Source organism: Artibeus jamaicensis, unplaced genomic scaffold (genome assembly GCF_021234435.1).
Source record: "Artibeus jamaicensis isolate MK-2021 breed Jamaican fruit bat unplaced genomic scaffold, CSHL_Jam_final scaffold_916, whole genome shotgun sequence".
Taxonomy (NCBI): Eukaryota; Metazoa; Chordata; class Mammalia; order Chiroptera; family Phyllostomidae; genus Artibeus; species Artibeus jamaicensis.
Window position 1 is genome coordinate 56834273 of NW_026522059.1, and position 15401 is coordinate 56849673.

The following is a 15401-nucleotide window of genomic DNA, read 5'->3' on the forward strand; positions in this document are numbered from 1 at the left end:
GTGAGCTCCATGACTTAGATCAATGTTGCTGAACTTTTCCAACATTGGTCCAGTTCCTTTGGAGCGCCGACCCCAACTTGTGTCAACACAATTTTTTACCTGACACGAGTCTTAGGGGTTGAAGATAAACAAGAGGTGAACTGGAAGGGGACAGATGACACAAGGAGCACGTACGTGTTCGGTCCTCCACAGGCCTGGCCAGGTGGGCCGTACGGGGTCTGGGCGCTGCTCCAGAGGAAGCTCTATGCAGCGTTTAGGAGCCTTGGGCTCTTCTGCTGATTCCTTACTACTTATGACCAAAGGCCTCTCGCCTCTCTGTGAAATATTAGCTTCCTCATCTATGAAATGAAGGGGTTCAAATGAGATTTCTAATTCATTCTTGTAACAAAATCTAACACACTCCCCCCTCCCCCACAGAAGTCCTACAAAATTGCACGTGTGTGGGCGTGCAGGGACCTGCCTCCGCCTCCTGGGCTTTCCCCTGCTTCCTGCAAGGGCCCTCCCATAAAGGCCGAGAACGGCCCCCAAACTTGAAACTACAGTTTCAAGAGTTCTAAAGTTCCCTTCAACTTGAATGTTCAGAAACTGTGGCAGCTACACTTTTATTTCTAAAGAAGTTTACTTATTATTATGTATAAGTAGAAGCTAGACCTCCTTTTCTTATCTTTAGAAGTGACAACAGTCTTCCAACTAAAATTTTGCTCTAGTAAAGAAAGTTAGAGGTATCGGAATCAAGTACGAAATGTGATTATACCTTCTAGTTAAAACTTTTCCTGCAATTTGAATGGTAAAGAACCCTAAATAATAGCCTGTGCCTAGCAATAAAATCACCTGTGGAAAGTAAAACACAAAGTTGTGTGTACCTTATAACAATACAGATCGCAATGTCTGGTGATGAATGTGTATACATACATGCGATCACAGAACTGAAACACTCTCAAGGATTCATGGCTGATTATTTTTATAAGTGGGTCTCTAAGGCTAACCACAGTCCCTAAACATCCTGCAGTCTGCTAATGGAACCTGGAATCATTGATATACTGACAATCTACTTCACAAAATCTGGAAGCTGAGAAAGACCTCACTTATGGAGATGAGCTCCGGGCCAGATCAGTTAACTTGCACCACACTCACCCCCACTCACGTGCACAGTGAAAATGACATCGGTGGGACAGGCCCCCGGCCTCGCCGGTGCCGGCACCCGTGGTGATGGCACCCGTGGTGATGGCACCCATGGTGACAGCATGGTGGGAGGTGCAGTCCCAGAGCCACACGGGATACAAGGCACAAATGGTTATCGCTTCACCAGCCGCGAGGCAATAAAACCTGGGGGATCTACCTTCCTCAAGGGACTGTCAGAACACGTTAGGTGCAGGGATGGCTTTCATGTGACTGCTAAGAACTGGTCTATGCTTCAGCAAAGCAGACAGGTGTTTCTAATTATTGGTTTTTAATTAATTATACTATTAATATGTTCACATTTCTTATTAGTGAGGAAAGGTATGGGAGGAAGGAGTGGGGGGAAGGCAGAGCAGAGAACGGTGGGGCAGGGGTGCAGGGGGAGGACGGCAAAGAGGGTGACGCGCTGACTCCTGTGGGCGCCACGCGGCCCAGGGAACTGACTGACAAACATGCTGGAATGAAGCCTAACAGGAAAACTCACCCCCCTGAGCGAAATGTGAAAATTAAAAAGTTAATATATATGTGCATGTAGACACACACAACGTACTCTAAAGATATATAAATATATAATACTTTTTGAGCATCTATACTCCAGGAACTTTGCTCAACTCTTTAGGGAGAGAATTATTATGCTAAACTCTTCCAACAATCCTTCAAGGTTATTATTTTCTTTGTTATGAGCAGATATGCTCCTATAGTGGTCTGTCCACAGTACGCAAGCAGCACGATCAGACCGACCCGAGTACTTTCAAGGATCAAGTCCACACTCTTTCTTCCACGCCATGTCACCTATCAGCTGGACGTAATCAAAATGTTATGGGGGGAATCTGCCAACTTGTGATAACTGTTTGCTTATTTTACTGGTGTTTGTATTTAAGTCAAACATAATCCTGGTAAAATGAACTTTCAGTAAAGTTGATCACTCAGACAAAGCTTCTTATCAATTCTGTAAGCTACAAATGAAACTAAGAATCAACCGGAAATAAGTGGCATTGCTAAACCAGCTCTGCTTACCAATGTCCCCTCCCTGCCACACCCCCTGATCAGATGCTAGCGGTGGCCACTCGGGCATTTGAGGCTTGCCTTCATACAGAAGGAGCAAAACCCTACTGATTCCTCAGTGAGCCAATCTGGTTGAGAGAGCCAAAAATATTAAGTAGACAGATGTGTGCACCTAAGTATTTCAGACGAGCACACCCAGCCCTAGTGTCCAGCACATGAAGTGACCCCATTCTTCTTTGGAATCGAGTGTCTATGGACAAGTTTCAAACTGAAGTTTGGTAAGGACATTCTGGGTTTGTGGGTGTTTGTATGCTCAACATTCTCCTGATGGCTAGAATCCACGTACCAAGCCCTGGCTCATGCAACACATCCAATTCTGTTCTCATATTTTCTCTGTGATTAGTAGGAACTACCCAGACCTGACCTGAGTCAGCCCACTATCATCCCCTCACATTCATACTTTGATAATCTTCGGTCATGGGATAAATCTTAAACATGGGTGGACTCCCCCTCCTACACTCTACCCTTTTCTTATAACCACTGATGCCACCGACCGCCAACCTTCCATTCCTAGGAGAGCTGACATTGTAAGGAACCGCAAGGTGACAAGAAGCTATGCAGAAAGGACCCAGCTGGCTCTGAGAAACCCTGAAAAATTAATGTATGAAGTTCTCCATTCCAGCCCAAGGTGAGATGTCCCTGATGTTCCCTAGTGCCCTTTCACGGAACCCTCCCTGGGTGTCAGGCGTTAAGACCCATCTCACTCATGAATGCTCAGGGTCTCTATGAGGAGGGTTCTATAACTATCCTAATTTTATTGAAGAAACCAAGACTAAGGTTAAATGACTTGCCCAAGGTGGAGTCAAGACTTTGCCTGACTCCACGACCTTAAATTACGGTGTGTGAATAAGGTCAGTACCCCCTTAATAGTCTAGAATCTTTCTCCAAGTTTGCCTATCAAAGACCCAAACTATTATTAGGAAATATGTGTGACTATTTTATTCTAAAACAGAAGACCCAGCAGCTGTCTGCCCAACCAGAGAATGCATTCTGTGCCCTATCAGAAAGACCAGAGATTTCTTCTGTGCCATTAAGACAGAGATGCCAAGAACATTTATGCTGTGGTGGATACTAAGAAGTATTCCAAACAGTAGAAAAACATTTTAAACAAAGAACTTTAGAATGTGTAAATTTGAATTGAAGTAGAAGCCACAGGTTTTACTAAGGGTACTTTAATGAAGTGCACCTTGGTTGTTAAAAACTAGTTGAACATGATGTTTATTAGAGCGCTGCTTGTGAGAGAGGGATGTCAGAGGCCACCCAAGCATCCATCAGTAAGGGGATGTCAGCCTTACGGTTGGTGTCAGGAGTCGGGGACACAGGGCAGCTGTCAGAACACACAGCCTGGGGCCCATAAGGCACCATGGACTAATCTTAAATCACAGTCTGGAGTGGCAAATAAACAGAGCAAAAACATACACAAAACTTAAAATATTATTAATATATTAAATATAAGTAAAAGAAAATGAGCTGCATGACACAGTGCCATTCACTGTGTCAAACTAAAACTATACAGAAAATACCATGTTTCCCTGTAGACAGAACCAATGAGCTATAATGACTGTTGAGTGCTTCCAGAGAGGACGGGGATGGACCTGGGGAAATGGAGGAAGAGGAAAGAGAACCAAAGAGAGAGGCCTTGCACTGATGGTTGCGTATGGAAGGCCAGAACCTGAGGGATGTGTTTCTTCAACCTTCTGCACCAAAGGGTTAAGAAAAGGAAGGAAGGAAGGGAGGGAGGGAGGGAGGGAGGGAGGAAGGAAGGAAGGAGGGAAGTAGGGGAGGAGGAGAGAGAGAAGAGTCCATAGAGGATGGACACAGCTTACGAATACAGCTCAGGGCTGTCCCCACACATCCACTGTTATCTTTCATCCTACGTTCTGGTGTCATCACACGCAATCCTCGGCTTTGGGCATGCGTGTCACATGTGCATGTGCGCACACTCAGCCTGCATCCTCAGGCCCCTCGTGGCCACACCTGGATTACAGCCTGGGTTGTAGGCTTGAAGACTAACAGAAACTGAGAATGGAACTTGGGGGCATTAGACTGGAACCTCTGAATTGATTCCAATTAAAAAATGCGCCATTTTCAACAGACTTCCAGCCAAGATGGAGGCATAGGTAGACACACTGTGCCTCCTCCCACAACCAAAAGAAGGACAATAACAAAGTTAAAAACAAAAAACAACCAGAACTGCCAGAAAAATGAACTGTATGGAAGTCTGACAACCCAGGAGTTAAAAAAGAAACAACCATCCAGACCAGTAGGAGAGGTGAAGACAGGCAGCTGGGTGGAGAGGACTTGCAGCAAAGCTGGAGGATGAGGTTGGGCAAGGCAATGGTTGGTGGACCAAGAGAAGTAGTGGACTGTGGAGTGGGGAGGGCAAGGCTGCAGCTGGCCAGCAAGGCAGCAGCTGGTGGACCAGCGAGGCAGTGTCTGGTGGAGTGGGCAGTTCCACATTCATGTGCGGATAAACCAGGAGGAATGTCTGGGGAGCAAAACAGACCTCACAACCCAGGGTCCCAGCCCAAGGAAATAAAGCCTCAAACCACTGATTGAAAACATTTGTGGGGGTTGAGGTGGCTGTGGAAAAAACTCTCAGCCTCACAGGAAAGTTCACTGAAGAAACCTACAGGGTCCTAGAATGTATACAAACACACCCAGGAATCAGTGCCAGAAGGGCCCACTGTGCTTGTGGATAGTGGGGAAAGTGATTGAAAACCAGCAGAGAATGGAGCAAGCACCACTGTTCCCTCTTGGACCTCTCCCCTACATATAGCCTCACAATGCAGCATCGTGGGTTACCCCGCCCTGGTGAACACCTAAGGCTCTGCCCCTTATACATAACAGGCCTGCTGAGATTTTTTTTTAAAAAGGCCCAAATGAAAGAATAGATCAAAGCTCCAGAAAAAATAGCACTAAGTGACAAAGAGATAGCCAACCTATCAGATGCACAGTTCCAAACACTGGTAATTAGGATGCTCACACGATTGGTTGAATTTGGTCGCAAATTAAATGAAAAAAATGAAGGCAGTGCTAAGTGATATAAAGGAAAATGTACAGGGAACCAATAGTGATGGGAAGGAAATTGGGACCCCGATTAATGGTTTGGACCAGAAGGAAGAAAGAAACATTCAACCAGAACAGAATGAAGACACAAAACTTCAGAAAAAGGACAGGCTTAGGAACCTCCAGAACATCTTTAAATATTCCAACATCCAAATTATAGGGGTGCCAGAAGGAAAAGTGGAAAAGCAAGAAACTGAAAATTTAACTTCCCCAATCTGGCAAAAGAAATAGACTTCCAGGAAGTCCAGGAAGCTCAGAGAGTTCCAAACAAGTTAGACCCAAAGAAGCTCACACCCAGGCACATCATAATTACATTATCCAAGATTAAAATTAAGGAGAGAATCTTAGAAGCAGCAAGAGAAAAGGAGACAGTTACCTACAAAGGAGTTTTCATCAGACTGTCAGCTGATTTCTCAAAAGAGACCTTACAGGCAAGAAGGGGCTGGAAAGAAGTATTCAAAGTCATGAAATCCAGACACCTACATCCAAGATTGATCTATCCAGCAAAGCTTTCATTTAGAATGGAACGGCAGATAAAGTGCTTCTCACATAAGGTCAAGTTACAGGAGTTCATCATCACCAAGCCCTTATTATATGAAATGTTAAAGGGATTTATCTAAGAAAAAGAAGATAAACATGAACAGTAAAATGAAAACAAACTCACAATTAAGAATTAACAACCACACCTAAAATAAAAAGAAACTAAGCAAACAACTAGAACAGGAACAGAATCACCGAAATGGAGATCACTTGGAGGGTTATCAACAGGGGAATGGGAGGGGGAGAGAGGGGGAAAAAGTACAGAGAATAAGTAGCATAAATGGTAGGTAGAAGATAGACAGGGGGAAGGTAAGAATAGTACAGGAAATACAGAAGCCAAAGAACTTATATGTATGACCCATGGACATGAGCTAAAGGGGGGAAATGTGGGTAGGAGGGAATGTGCAGGGTAGAGGGGAATGAAGGGGGGTAAATGAGACAACTGTAATGGCATAATCAATAAAATATATTTTTTTAAAAAATGCTCCATTTTCTTTCAATAGATCCACAGACTGGCAATGTTTAGACATGCAGAATACAGAGACTAAGGAAATGAAAGATGACAGGCAAGCTAATGACCAGATGTGATGGAAAGCTTAACTTTTCCTCCCTCCTTCCTTCCACCAGTGGATTCCAGGGGTGACCACGATCCTTTCTCCTTCCTTGGACCCCCAGCTGCAAGCTCAGGCCCCGGAGAGGCGCTGGGCTGGGCTGGTGGGGAGAAAGCTGTGGAGCCAGGGGTGGTGAATGAATTCCTAAACAAACTCTCCCCTGACACATCACTAAAAATAAGTCTGCTTACATGCACAACACATTTTTGGACCGGTAAACTGAACACTCCCCTTCATCCTCGCTAGAGGCAGAATGTTTCATAGTCAGCTTTACAGAGAAAATGAAATGCAGGTGCAACCACATTGAGTCTGGCTGGCAGTAACTTTTGACGTAGGTGATGACGGCACACCTGGCAAGAGGCGGAGGACTCGCAGAGCACAGAGCCTGGCCGGTGCGTGTGTGGATGAGCCCGGCGCCCTCAGCCCAACACTGATAAGGCTCACTTGGGCATTGCCTTATTTAGTCAGGCTGCTCTGCCCCAGTGCCGGGCACGGAGACAACTGCGCGTGCTGTGACCCGACTCTCTCCCCCCAGTCACTGGTGCTGACACACCAATTAAAAAAAAGGCTCCCTGGGATTTAAACAGCCTCTCGCCTTTCCAAGTAGCAGCTTCCCTGCAAAGAATAATGGTATTGCAAATAAACCTGAATATGTTTACTTGGCAAAGAATTCTCAAAATCAAATTCTTTAGGCGTTCTTTCCTCCAACACTGAATAAATTATAATGTTATATATGGTGATTCTATTGGTTTGGCTCAACTGCATATTTTCTTCATACACCAATATTGTTACTATTTCTAACTGTACTTTTTTTTAAAGTAGGCATTGTAGTATTGCAGACAGCCTGATACATCAATAATTTGACCTACACCTGTCTCTTGCAACAGAACCTATATATATGAATATTACACACCTGTATCTACATACATACATGCCACATATGCATATGTACATAAACCACCGTATGTATGTAAATTATTTTATACCAGAAGGCTAACATTGGAGCCAGATGTATTGCTTATAAATGAGAAAGCTCTCTATGTACTGATATGAAATGAATTCTAATATATTGGGTTGGCAAAAAGTCCATTTAGTTTTTTCCATAAAACAAAAAACCACATTTTTTATTTTCACTAATAACTTTATTGATTTAGATATTGTGAGTATTTCAGCTCTCTCCTGCTATAAGCTTCTAGTGGGAACAGGCCAGGGGTGCTGCTAAACATCTTGAATGCATAGGACAGCCCTGCAGCAAAGGATTATTTGGACAAATAATGGTCAACAGCACCAAGAAACTTTGCAAACCACTTTTGACATGTTTGGCCAGTCTTAGCACCTTCTCCACACACTGCAGAAATCTTTTTTTGCATTTCAGCTGTGTTTTTCTTTCTTGAAATAATAAAGCATAATACAATGAAAATGTTGCTTTTCTGCCATCTTTAATATTAAAATGGCTATAAAAAATTCACCAATTTTTATAAGCTTTTAAAAAATGCATGCTGCCCTGTTAGCTGTCACAGTACAGTCTAACAAAATTGTTTGAATGAAGTTAAAGACAACTAAGCACTACTACAGCCATCATTTGGAAAAGACTAAATGAGCTTTTTTGGTCAACCTGATATATTGCTAATTAAAAAAACCCAACAGGGTACAGAAGTGTATTTTGAGCTACAGCCCTTTATCTGTAATTCCAAAACCTAAAAAGCTCTAAAAACCAAAATTTTCTTTTTTATAAGCTTAGTGCCAAAACTTTCTTGACAATAACACCTGAAGGTAACTGGAATGAGGCTATTTATGGCTCTCATTTATTCCACTGTGTGTGACTACTCTTTCCCTGGAGAATTAATACGCTTAATTACAGGGTGCTGCGCAGACCCCTGGGGGTACTGTGCAGTTTGTGCTACAAGCGCCATAGCACTTTTCTAAAATCCGGTAAGTTCTGGATTCCAAATCACAGCTGGACCCCAAAGTTTTGGAAAGCAATTATGGTCTTGTGGTATGTAACCACCTGCATCAAAGGAGACAAAATGTGTATCTGCATGTATAAACATCAGAAAATGTTGTAAAAATCTTAATAAGATTGCTTGTTTTTAGGGAAAGGAAAAAAGTAGCTGTAGTCAAGAGGGGGAGGGAGAGTTATCACTCAGTTTGTAACATTTTGTAACTTAAAAATTTTGAACCATGAACATGTATCATCTATTAAAAAATAAACAAAATTAAAAATTTAAGAACTCATCAAATCTAATCACGGGACAAAGGCCTAATGTATTTAAATGCATCCTGTTAACAAGCCTTCAGTAAGCAGTGTCTCGTGCCCATTGTAAGTGGGCTTCTTTGACTAGCTTTCCTTAGCAGCCGCTAATTTCAGTTTCTTAGCTCTCATCTGAAGTGTGCTCGGGTCTTTCCAATGCTGCTGTCTTTCCCTTCACAAAACAAAAAGTCCTCACTCAATGTCATTGATAGGTACTGCGACTTGAAGACACATGATGTATAACAAAACCAATTTTAGCACCAGCTCGTTGATATAAAGAGAGTGAAGTTCCTACTGTGTTTCATCAGTGTCATCAATGTTATAATGAAATGGCATTATTCATGGTTCTGCGGTACTGCTTACAGTTCATTTCCTCAAGGAAGCTTTTGTCTCCCTGACCCACATATGGCTACCTCAATTATGTATGAAACTATATAAACTCATGTAACTGGACAGATACACGCTTACTTATCTGTCCTATCTTTTCAATTTCACTGGAATTTCATGAAAGTACAGATGAAACAATGTAACTTTAAATTTTTTACTTGGCATAGTTTTTCTTACACTGATGGTTAATTAATTATATACCCAGTGATGGGTGTGTATTTGGTCTTCCTAATGAGCCTCCAAGGCTGCCCCAGTAGTAAGTGATAAATATGAGCTCAACTGAGTTAAGCCTATAAAATACAGATCACTTCCCAGGAAGTATTTATAATGAAAAGGGGGAAAAAAAAACCCAAGGCAGGTTTGGGAAGACGAAAATGCCACCTGCAATGGAAATGTGAATACAGCCATGGCCTACAGGACCTATTTTGAGTTTACAATTTCCAAGGGCTGATTTGCTCACTGATGGTGGAGAAAACCCAGTTATTTTCTGGTGCCCTGGCATCCACGAGAGGTGGTCTAAAAAGAATTGCTGTGGGTTAAAAATTGCATTTGTTCCTGATGATATTAAAGAAACAAGTTATTTACTGATTGTAATGAGTCCTAAAGACCTAAAGTAAGAGTCAAAATCTTTAAAAATTATGGGCTACTAAATTTAGAAATAATGCAATCCTTATCTTTCTTAGAATCCTTGAAATCACTCCAAAATGATTCTTGAAAAGGTCAGTCATATTAAATTTAATAATCAGTCCAGTTTCTCTTTTGCAAGACAGAAAGCAGACTTTTAAAGAAGGGTGAAATTCCATTCTGTGAAGTAAAATTTCCCTCTGACTACACATTTCATTCAACTCTACTGTTCTGGCATTGGTAACAAATCTTTGCATTCAAACCATTTTTAAAAAGCCAACAATAAAAACTACATTCTTCTCTCCTTTTTATCCTTGAAAACTAATCCCAGTAAAGCAATTCATTTATAAACCATGTTGGTATGATCGCAAAATAAAGGAAAAACATCTACAGTTTTCAGTACAAATTTGTACTTGTTTTAGCTGATAATCAAATTTTTTTTAAGGCAGAAAAATCTTGGCAAGAATTCTAAGTCACCCTTGTTACTTTACAAGTGAAAAAACCAAGTCCAGGAAAATCACAATTGGCTGTGTTCTGTCTGCTATGCATAGTGAGGTATACAATTATCAACATGAACTGGCTGAACTTATTTAAAGAAATAAGTGGTCATGTATATATAGCCTGGTAAGTACAGAAACTGGTCTATACCCAATGCTTTGGGAGCACGGGAAGATGGAGGGAACTGGAGCAGGCACCTCTGGGAGGGTCGAACAGCGACAGGTTCATCTTCCTGCCCTCCTCCCTCGTGGGTTGCTAAGTCTCCCGCACCTCCTGCAGCATGATTTCAGCTGCACCAGCACTTCTGCCCTGTAGTGCGCTGTTTACTTGTTTGTCTCACCTAAAGGGTAAGCTCTATCTTCGAAAACCCATTCCTCAAACATGCATGACATCACGTTAACATCCATCAAATGAAATGGGTCTACAAATGACGTCTGGGTACAAACAAGCCAAGTAAAGCTGGACATTCAGGATAGTGGATAGTGGGTCTAGAGGCAGGGAAAGTAGAAAAGGGTGTGGAGGGATGTCAGCAGAAAAGCGAGAAGTGGAAGTCAAGAGACAGTTAAGAAGCATATATGAGCTTTCAAGAATATGCCTTATGAAGAAGGTGAAGCAGAAAGTTGAGCCCATGGATAATATCTCAAGGAGAGATAAGTGTGTGTGTCCTTAGTCAATCCTAAATAAATAGAAATCAGGAGATGACAGACTTTTATAATTATAACAATAGTTTTAGGCTATTTCAATAATCTTTGGTTTGTTGACATGTTTCTGATAAGAGATAGCGCATACTGTAATTGTGCAGAGCTAACTTGGCCTTAGAAGTGTCTCTCAAACTTCTTTCGTGCATACAGGGAGGATATTTCCTAAAAAGATTGCTGTTTGGCCAACATGGACTCAGTCATACACGATGGTAGCAGATGAGCCATCGGAAAGGAAGCTCCCACATAAACTTTGAAAAGACACCAACAAACCAGTCCAAGAAATACACCTCTACTAAACCACAGGAGCCATCACACCACGCTACTTTCAATGAGGGTAGAATACATTTTCTCTAGAAGCTTTATTTAAGAAGAAGTGCAATAGTTGACTTACATCCAATGTTCATTCCTTTACAGGATTAAAAGGAAATAACTGACTACGGTGGCTTAACATTAGCACAGTCATGGCAGAGAGTGTCTGCATCCATCACGAAGATGCTGTCAGTTGCGGTATGGTTCTCTTTAAAGAAAAATGGTAACACACATCTGCTTAGCAAGAACAATGAGATGGTCTAACAGATTTGTAATGGTAGTTCAAACTTTGACTTCTCTAAAAAGGGAGAAAACCCCAAAGGCATTTAATTGAAAAGCATATACCATGTTCATGCATGGAAAAATTAACATCATTAAAATGTCCATACTACCTGAAGCAATACAGATTTATGCAATTCCTACTAAAATACAAATAGCATATTTCATAGATCTAGAATATTCCAAAAATTTTTATGGAACAAAATAAGCCCCCAAATAGCCTCAACAATCTTGACAAAGAAGAACAAAGTTGGAGGGATCACAATACCTGATATCAAGCTATACTACAAGGCCATCATAATCAAACAATGAGGTATTGGCATAAGAACAGGTATATAGATCAATGAAACAGAACAGACAGCCCAGAAATAAACCCACACCTTTATGGTTAAATAATATATTTGACAAGGGAGACAAGAACATACAATGGAGTAAAGACAGTCTCTTCAATAAATAATGTTGGGAAAATCAGACAGGTACATGCAAAAAAAAATAAAGAAAGAAAGAAACTAGACCACCAACTTACACCATACACAAGAATAAACTCAAAAAGAATAAAATACTTAAATCTAAGTCATGAAACCATAAAAATCCCAGGAGGAAACAGGCAGTAAAATATCAGACATCTCTCACAAAAATATTTTTGCTGATATATCTCCTAGGACAAGGGAAGCAAAGGAAAAGTAAACAAATGAGACTATATCAAATTAAAAAGCTTTTGCACAGGTAAAGAAACCATCAACACAATAAAAAGGAAACCCAGTGTATGGGAGAACATATTTGCCAATGATACATCTAATAAGGGGTTAATTTCTAAAATATATAAAGAATTTATATAACTTAACACCAGGAAGACAAACAATCCAATTAAAAAAAATGGGCAAAGGACCTGAATAGACACTTCTCCTAGGAGGACACACAAATGGCCAAAAGACATATGAAAAAATGTTCAACATCACTAATCATCAGAGATGCAAATTAAAACCGCAATGAGATACCACTTCACACTGGTCAGAATGGCCACCATCACCAAATCAACAAACAACAAGTGCTGGCAAGGATGTGCAGAAAAGGGAACCTTAGCGCACTGTTGGTGGAAATGCAGACTGGTGCAGCCACTGTGGAACACAGTATGGAGTTTCCTCAAAAAAAAAAAAAAAGAAAGAAAAAAGAAACTGCCTGCTGACCCAGTGATCCCAGTTCTGGGAGTATATCCTAAGAATCCCCAAACATCAATTTGAAGTAATATATACACTTCTATGTTCACAGCAGCATTATTTACAACAGACAGGATCTGGAAACAGCCCAAGTGCCCATCAGTACATGAGTGGATTAAAAAAGCTGTGGTACATTTACCCAAGGGAATACCACACAGCTGTAAAAAGAAAGGATCTTTTACCTTTTATGACAGCATAGATGGACCTAGAGATTATTATGCTAAGTGAAATAAGACAAATACCAAATGATCTCACTTATATGTGGAATCCAATGAACAAAATAAACTGACAAACACAACAGAAAGAGGCATGGACACATGGAACAGACTGACAGCTGTCAGGGGTGGGGGGACTGGATGAAAGAAGGTGAAGGGATTAGCGAAAGAGCATATAAGCATAACCCACCGACACAGACAACAGTGTGTCGAAGGAAGGGAATGAGGGTGGCGGGGAAGTTGACACTAATAGGGGCATCTAGAGTAGTGTAAACAATAAAAATAAAGAAAAAATGCACACAAATCACAAGTGTTCAGTAGCTCTCTGGGCCTTGTCACAGGATGTTCCCCGCAGTGCTGTTTCTCCAAACACCAGTTTGGGGCTCTTTCCTCATACTTTTTGCTCTGCTTAGAACACCTCTCCCTCTCCATTTCTGCCTGCCCAAACCTTTCTCATGTTTCAAGATTCAACTCTATCCTCTTCCCTGGGAGACCTTTCCCAATGCTCCCACATGGATAAATCCCTTTGCTTTTTAATACTTTATCCAGACCCAAGAAGATTCTGAAAAACACAATGGACTGGCCCACAGCACTCACTCCTCACTTGGGATCACAGAGACTTGCTTGGTTCCCCTCCTGGAGAACAAGGAGCTGGAGAGCCAGGATTACATCATGCTCACTTCCGAACTAGGAGTAATCACTCATGGAGCATCAACAAGGTCACGGCAAAAAAGGAGAGTGGTCCAGGGCTTCCAAGAATTGTCATAATACACATGGCATGTGGTCCTCGAAGTACTGATCCTCCCTGTTTGTACTCTATTCTTCTGATGCTGTTTTGCAAACAACAGTTTATCTAACTGCATCTAGGCAAAAAAGCTGGTTTCAGGTATTTCCCTAAAGCCTGAACAGACACACTGAGAAAAGGATATAATGAAGACATATTAATAATCTTATGGTAGACATTTCATACTTTTTTCTTTAATTAAAGAGAAAAGTATTGCAAGGAGAACTTTAATGTTATTTCCTCACACTTTCAAGTCTGGCTATTTCTTCCAAACAAGCTGATTGAAACAAAGAGGTGGGAATGCAGACATGCGGGCGTATAGGTGGGCAACTGCGTTGAAAAGAGGAGTCTAATCAAATCCTGTCATGCAAGACAAGACTCAGGACAAAGGCGCAGGTGTTCAGCTCAAAGCTGTTGAAACTGCTGGAGTAGGTGGCACACAATGATGTCCCAGGCTGGTCTGAGTCTCCACAGGAAACCTGCATCACAAAGGAAACCTGCATCACAAAAATCTGTCTGCACATCCACAGTTGGCACACACCCTGGGCCACCTCAGGCACTTCAAACAGAGGTGTGGCACTGTTCACTGCAGGGGACTTTTCTTCCCTTTGTATGTGACGTATTAGGAGAAAACCATTCATCCTATTCCACAATTTGGCAGAGAATCTCTACAACTCTCTTTCTCCAAGACCTCTGAGTGCCAATGAACTTCAGCCCAATAACGAACACCGATATTATTTGAACTTCATAAAAGCATTGGATAGTGCCTCACTGGCATGATCATACCCTCAGATATGGCCAGTGAGGCAGCAGGGAAACAGCTTCGCCCCAAATCTCTCCCTGTGCCCATAGCAGAATCAGAGCTCACAGCTGCACAGTGCTCATTGGTGCCAGGCACCACTCCAAACACAACACATGCCATCCCAGGGAAGTGCTCGTTCGGGCCCTGTGAGGAGGCACTATGAATGGTAACACCCATTTAACGGATGAGAAAGCTAAGGCTAGGAGATGTCAAGTTGTTTGCTTGGGGCCACTCTGCTAAAAAGTGACCAAGCCAGGACTCTCTATTATACTGTAGTACAGAAAGATTTCCAAAGTGTCCACTAAACCATTCACTGAACCGCTCTGGGCAAAAAGCAGGCTGTTGTAGTAAAGATTTTTTTGAATTTTCTCCGTGAAATCATTGTGACGGAGCCAGCTCATGTTCACTTCTTCCCTGATTTTCCCACAGTGGTACTGAATTAGAATAGACTTAGGACAAGACTGACCCAGGACAAGAAAAAACACTCATCGGAGCTGAGGTTATGGGTCAGAGCAAGGCACACCCCACCTTCTATGAAATATTTTTGCCAGAAATAGGAGCGTTTGGATCCAACTGTTGGAAGACACTGGGGGGCAATGGACAGCCATCTCCATCTGGGCCTGTGAGCCGCTGGATGCGAGGCAGGAGGACTCAGCAGGGCCCAGGGCAGGCGCTGTGGGGCAGGCCTGCACTCACCTGTTTTGCTTTCTCAGCTGTGGCTTCTGTGACACAATGCAGGCCTCCCTCTGGTCTGCAATGGGGGTGCCACCCACATGTCTGAGCAGGCTCCCTTCACTGTGGGAGATGGTGGGGCCACTGGAACCAAGAATTAACAGGACAGGCAGCAAAGCGGCTGGGAGGAAAATTCTG

General features: G+C 42.2%; 1 protein-coding gene across 3 annotated transcripts in view; it reads right to left on the bottom strand.

The window, feature by feature from the left end:
- JPH1 (junctophilin 1) overlaps positions 1-15401 on the bottom strand; it is an 89910-nt gene that overhangs the window by 49022 nt on the left and 25487 nt on the right. Inside the window, exon 3 of one of the 3 annotated variants that reach the window (XM_053661243.1) lies at positions 13991-14208. The exons of the other annotated variants lie outside the window; for them this stretch is intronic. Coding sequence (XP_053517218.1) covers positions 14130-14208 — 79 coding nt within the window. The 3' untranslated portion in view covers positions 13991-14129. Of the gene's footprint in view, positions 1-13990; positions 14209-15401 lie in introns of those variants that run through there. 3 annotated transcript variants of the gene reach the window in all.